This window comes from Astatotilapia calliptera, chromosome 18, assembly GCF_900246225.1.
Source record: "Astatotilapia calliptera chromosome 18, fAstCal1.2, whole genome shotgun sequence".
NCBI classification, from domain to species: domain Eukaryota; kingdom Metazoa; phylum Chordata; class Actinopteri; order Cichliformes; family Cichlidae; genus Astatotilapia; species Astatotilapia calliptera.
In genome coordinates this window covers 27,167,425-27,173,401 of record NC_039319.1, presented here as the reverse complement: position 1 = coordinate 27,173,401, position 5,977 = coordinate 27,167,425, and the positions used below count along the sequence as shown (strand labels likewise).

The window sequence follows — 5,977 nt, the reverse complement described above, 5'->3', positions numbered from 1 at the left end:
ATGCACAGTATCAACTAATCAAACCAGCACTGTGTAGGTTACATAATCATTCAGCCCGAACAGCCAAATATCTATATAAACAAACACAAATGTGGTACCATAATTCTCTAAATGTAATTAACATTTCATGGTATTTGGTTGCAACAATATTACTAGTCTTCCTTTGTGGTAGTGGCAGCTGAGTGCAACATCTTTCAGGATGGATAACACCAGTGTCCCCACTCCTTCCTAGAAGGGGGATGCTGTTGTAAAGACAGACCTCGTAAAACAGGGTAGATTAACTACAGCTGGAGGACAAGGATAGTTGACCTCAAATAAATTATGTACATAACAAGGCATAGCTCCCATTTCAGTTGTGCGTGTTATTAATGTCCTCTCGGATCATGGGAAATTTGGAGCAGGCATCTCTGATCTCAAGATATTGGTATGGTAAATTTTTCACTTCATCATTTCCCTTTCACATTGAATATCTCCTTGTGCTTGTATCATTGTGGAAGCCAAATAGGTCATTAGGTCTTTTTTCTGTGCTCTAAAGAGACCTACATAATTTTTGAAGTAGTGTCATTCGAGGCTATTAAACAATGTGCAGGGTGTCTTGATGCATTCTCATTCATCCAGGGAAGTAAATCTCCAAAAAGTTGATTCTGTTCATCTGGACGCAGCGTTTTGTGGGAGAAACGTTCCGTCACTCATCCAAGTGACTTCTTCAGTCTCAGCTGACTGCAGGTTTCCCCAATCTTATAAACAGTACATTTGCATAATGACTGAAACCAGCCCACTGAAGAAACAATGGGCTGGGAGGTCAGTTCCTTAATCTTAATTATGCAAATTCTCATGACCATTGATCAAAGACCACTGATCAATGGCCATGAGTCCCATTCACAGTCAGTGGGGGAATGGCTGCAATCACAGCATTGTAAGATGGCAAAAGATGTACCCTTAGGCCCCCTCCTCGATTCAGAGATGGTCTTTCCCTTTTCACGTAAATGGCCTCCTTGACTCCGCGCTCAAACCAGCGTTCCTCCCTGTCCAGGATGTGTACATCCTCATCATTGAAAGAGTGTCCACTGGCCTGTAGGTGTAAATAGACTGCAGAGTCCTGGCCTGACGAGGTAGCTCTTCTGTGTTGTGCCATCTGCTTCGCCAGAGGTTGTTTGGTTTCCCCGATGTACAAATCCTGGCAATCCGCCTGACACTTAACAGCTTACACTATGTTACTCTGTTTGTGTCGGGGGACCTGATCCTTGGGGTGGACCAGTTTTTGGCGCAGCGTGTTTTGGGGTTTAAAAGCCACAGAGACCCGGTGTTTAGAAAAAATGTGTCTCAACTGCTCCAATACTCCTGACACATATGGGATCACTACAGGTTTTTGCTTGGGCAGCGGTTGTCCTTCTCTCCTGGATCGGCTGGAGCTTTCTTTCTTTCTTTCTGTCTTTCTTTCTGTCTTTCTGTCTTTCTTTCTTTCTTTCTTTCCAGCTTTGACAAACGTCCAGCTGGGATAACCACATTTACTCAGGGCCTTCTTGATGTGCTGTTCTTCTGCCTCTCTGGCCGCTGTGTCTGTGGGGATGGTGTTCGCTCTGTGTTGTAGCATCCTAATGACAACCAGTTTGTGCGCCAGTGGATGATGAGAGTCAAACCTTAAATACTGATCCGTATGTGTAGGTTTATGTTACACGTCAGCTTTTATATGTCCCCCATTCCTGATGGAAATCTCACAGTCTAAGAAGGCTAACCTGCCACTTTTCATATCCTCCCTGGTGAATTTGATGTGTCGGTCCACCGAGTTAATGTGATCTGTGAATTGTGGTACGTCCTGAGATTTGATTTTCCCAGGTGTCATCCACATATCTGAACCAATGGCTTGGTGGTGTTCCAGGGTAGGATAGCAAAGCCCTCTTTTCCACTTCTTCCATGAACAAATTGGCCACGATGGGTGAAAATGGGGAGCCCATGGCACACCCATGTTTCTGCCTGTAGAACTGACCCTTGTATGTGAAGTAGGTGGAATGAAGACACAGTTCCAAAAGCAAAACACACTTGGTTGATGCTGAGAGTGGTCCTGTTGCTGAGGTTGGTGTCATCCTGTAATCTCTTACGGACTACCTCCAACGCTTCCGTGACTGGGATGCAAGTGAAGAGAGATGTAACGTCGTACGACGGGTTTTGGTCAGTGGTTGTTGATCAATGGTCATGAGAATTTGCATAATTAAGATTAACCCTTGTATGGTGTTCGGGTCTGTGAGACCCGTGTTCAGTTTTTTTCAAAAGAAAAATTAAACAATTAATTATTTTTTCACGTGTAAATGTGTTGTGTCTTTCCACTCACTCCACTTGATTATAACTGATTTATTTATAACATTTTATATAAAAGAAAAACAAGAAGCACATTAATTCATAAATGTGATCTAACAAAGGTAAAGGGAAAAAATTAACCATGTTTGCTGTTCATATGTCTTGTAATTGGGATGAAGTAAACATCTGTTGAGTAATTTAACATAAAATTGTTTGATAGTGTTAATTTGGAAAGCCAAAACTCTAGCGGGTCCACCAGACCCATGAACACTGGCTGAGTAACAAAAATACGAACACCACACAAGGGTTAAGGAACTGACCTCTCAGCCCATTGTTCCTTCAGTGGGCTGGTTTCAGTCATTATGCAAATGTACTGTTTATAAGATTGGGGAAACCTGCAGTCAGCTGAGACTGAAGAAGTCACTTGGATGAGTGACGAAACGTTTCTACCACAAAACGCTGCGTCCAGATGAACAGAATCAACTTTTTGGAGAATGTGCAGGGTGGTCAGCCACCATTGTACATTTGACCACAGATGCACCTGTGGTGAAATCCAATTACATTGCAAAATGTTTAGATGAATCATTTACATTACTGGTTAAGAGTCATGTTTGGCACATAATTTAATCTGTAACATATTTGATGACTGGTATTACATTATATAACCTCCAGTGTTAATATTTCTGCTCGCAATTTCACTTCAAATTAATACATTATTAAAGCTCGCAATAGTCAGCATACATATAGAGTCAAAACCTGAACTTTAACCGTTTTTATTTGAAGGCAGTTCATTTTAGGTAGGAAAAATGGTTTACATTTCTGAAACTTGTCCAGTTGGCGGCAGTAACGCGACATTCCCCCAGCCCCAAACGAACAAACAGAAGGAGAAGAAAACCAGAGAGAGCTACTAGGAGCTTTGAGGATCATGGGACAGGGAATTTTGTTTTATCCTCGCGCATCTTGAAGTGATTTGTCCTCGAGCGCATCTACAAACAGGCTCACGTCCGCGAGCTCACCAAGGCACGAGCCAGAATGTGAACAAGTAAGCACGGCGCCGTGTTTCAGCTTCAGTCATAATTAAATTAATAAAAGTTTTACACGTTAGAGTGCGTTAACCGCGAAGGAGCAGAGATGAAGTAAGTCATGTCCTGGCTTCAATGCCCGGTGCTTTCAGTGATGTCCATCCGCCCTCTGTGTGAGCTTTAGTTTTGAGCCCAGTTAGCTTAGCCGGGATGCTAATGTTAGCTAAGCATCGCCTGAGTTTCAATGCAGATTTTGTAGCTGGGTGTTTTCAGACATTGGTTTCCAGCCACAGGCAGAGCACAGTGAACCTGAGTCATAACTGGTGGTTTTATTTCCAGATTACATTAAATGTGTGCCTATATATATGCCTGACACAGTAAACCTGTATGAAAGGTGAAATCATTTCAACATAAATGTAAAGACAAAGTGCAGTTCTAAGGAGATTAGAATATGAACTTAAAACATGTCCTTTCATCAAGTTCAAAGGTCGTGGCATTGGACAAATGCACATGCCATTTTGTTGTCAATCCTGTCAAAGTGATGTGCTGTTTTTGATTTTGCAGGTTCAATGCAGATGACTTAGGCTCCTTCACTCATTTACTGTTTTTCAAGGTAGAATATTACAGGTAAGACGATAAGAAATATTTTCATCTAGACTCAATTTATTTGTAAAATATTGCAGGAGGAGTCACTGTTGCTCTTGTTAGCAGGTCCATAAGATATTGTGTGAAGTGGAAAGGATCCATGTGTCCCCAACGCTCCAACAGACAGCCTAGGGCCTCCAAGAAGAACACCAAGACAAGCCCCGCTCCAGAGGAAGAAGTCATCCAGCGTCAGCTGAGAGGGCGGAGGGGGAAAGGCAGTACTGGTGACAGCCTCTGTATCGCAGGTGAGGGAACAGGGTGCGACATCCTCGACATCATTACCACTCAGGAAGAGAAGCATGTTGGTGAAGAAGATGGGGGAAAGGCGGTAGAGATAGCTCATAAAGAACTGGACGACTTGGATGAAGACCGAGTCTCTGTTTGCAGCAGCACAGCGTCTGGTCCCTCTTTTTATCACTCCACCTACAGAAAAGCGAGGCCTTCCCAGAACCTGTGCTTGGCCTGTCAGAAGCTCTACCAGAAAGCAAAGAAGATAAAAACACCAATCATAAACAAACTGCTGGACAATGGTGAGCACACTAATGGCAGCATGAAAATATAATGTCTTTGGGAAGAAGTTCATGCTATAGCTACTCTTCCAAAGGAAAGATGAACAATTGTTAATAATACTTGAGAAATATTTTTCTATAGCACACTTGCACTGCTTTTATTAGCCCTGCATAAAAAGAAATCTAAAAGTATAACTACACATTTCAGTAACCAGTATACAATTATGTATTGTTTGTTGCATGAAGTGGATGAAATGCTTACATATGGTTTAACTTACAGTACCAAATTAATAGCCGTCCTCTTTTGCATCTATATTAACAACAAACAGGTAAGCACAGTTCTGTAACACTTTGATTTTGATTCTTGTTTAGATCCTATGTCCCCGACATGTGACCAGTGGGTCCTTATCAAAAAGCGGACATCCCAAAGGTGGCCTGATGCAAGAGGGTAAGGCTGAGTGTACACTGTATGAATGTTTGCGTTTGACAAATTACCATCATATTTAAGCTGATTGTACTGCTGCCTGTCTGCTCTGTCAGGAAGCTTTTGAGCCACATAAAGAAGATAAAGAAGGCCTGTGAGAAACAAAGTGAGCAGCGTGTGGAAGAATCTGCCGTCTGTTCAAGGCCGCACACTTTCCTCCACAGGTAACGTGTTTGCCTGCATGAATTTCTTATGACTGTAGCTGTTCTCATCTAAAATGACTTGTATGTGCTGTGTTTTTGGGCTTAGGAACCTCAGACGATGTGTGAAAGCGAAAAAGGAGAGGAAGAAGAATAAGAACAGGAGGAAGAGACAGAGAGACGGTTCGCAGGGTACTCGTGCCGCTAAGCAGCAGCGTCTCCACACCAACACTCCCATCAAGATGACCTGTGTAGAGCCAAACAGCCGCCGAAAAAGCAGCAGTCAGGGGAACAGAGGTGTGACTGCTGAGGCGATTCCCTCGTCTGTGACACAGGAAGCCACCACACCAAGCAAGAGAACACCAAAGCAGACGGGTAGATTCAGAAACTTGCTGGCTGAGCTACGGAGCAAGAGCAGCATGATTGTAAGAGAAACACACTAGTGAGGAGGCAGGATTCGAGTGCTAATCGCTTTTAGTCGTGATGTTCTGCTGGTCTTCAGTATTGTTACCTATTCGGTGGCCTATGCCTAGAGTTACTTGACAAAGTGCCGTCGCAGTTCTGTGCATGTTTTGTTTGTGATCCTTTAAAATTAAAAATAATATTTATTTAATGTTCCTTACAACTGGACAGCTGTGAATAAATGTTTATGTTGATCTCATGCCATGCCTTTTTTTTTTTTTAAATACCGACATAAGTTCACTCACTCGCATTCAAAAACACTCGTGCATTTACAGCTCTTCACAAAATCAAGTACCTTTCACCTGTATGCAAACACTTGCTTATTTTCATTTTCGTTTGCAGCAAGCTGGTCACTGTTCATAGTGTCCACAGCATGTACACCACTTCCTGCTAGCGCTCCAGCTTCTTCAGTGAGCTGCA

The 5,977-nt window shown here is 42.7% G+C and overlaps 1 protein-coding gene across 3 annotated transcripts; it reads left to right on the top strand.

Annotated features, from left to right (window-relative positions):
- Positions 1-3,115: 3,115 nt before the first annotated feature.
- LOC113010541 (uncharacterized) lies at positions 3,116-5,756 on the top strand. Of its 3 annotated transcripts, none has more exons than XM_026149644.1 (6): positions 3,116-3,337; positions 3,882-3,944; positions 4,029-4,492; positions 4,844-4,919; positions 5,012-5,119; positions 5,205-5,756. In XM_026149644.1, the coding sequence occupies exons 3-6, from the start codon at positions 4,063-4,065 to the stop codon at positions 5,536-5,538; spliced, it is 948 nt and encodes a 315-aa protein (XP_026005429.1). In that variant the 5' UTR covers positions 3,116-3,337; positions 3,882-3,944; positions 4,029-4,062; the 3' UTR covers positions 5,539-5,756. The 3 variants fall into 3 exon arrangements, with proteins under 3 accessions (XP_026005429.1, XP_026005428.1, XP_026005427.1); XM_026149643.1 differs by lacking the exon at positions 3,116-3,337 and adding an exon at positions 3,344-3,431; XM_026149642.1 differs by lacking the exon at positions 3,116-3,337 and adding an exon at positions 3,344-3,431 and having other exon boundaries at positions 4,026-4,492.
- The last annotated feature ends 221 nt before the right edge of the window (positions 5,757-5,977 follow it).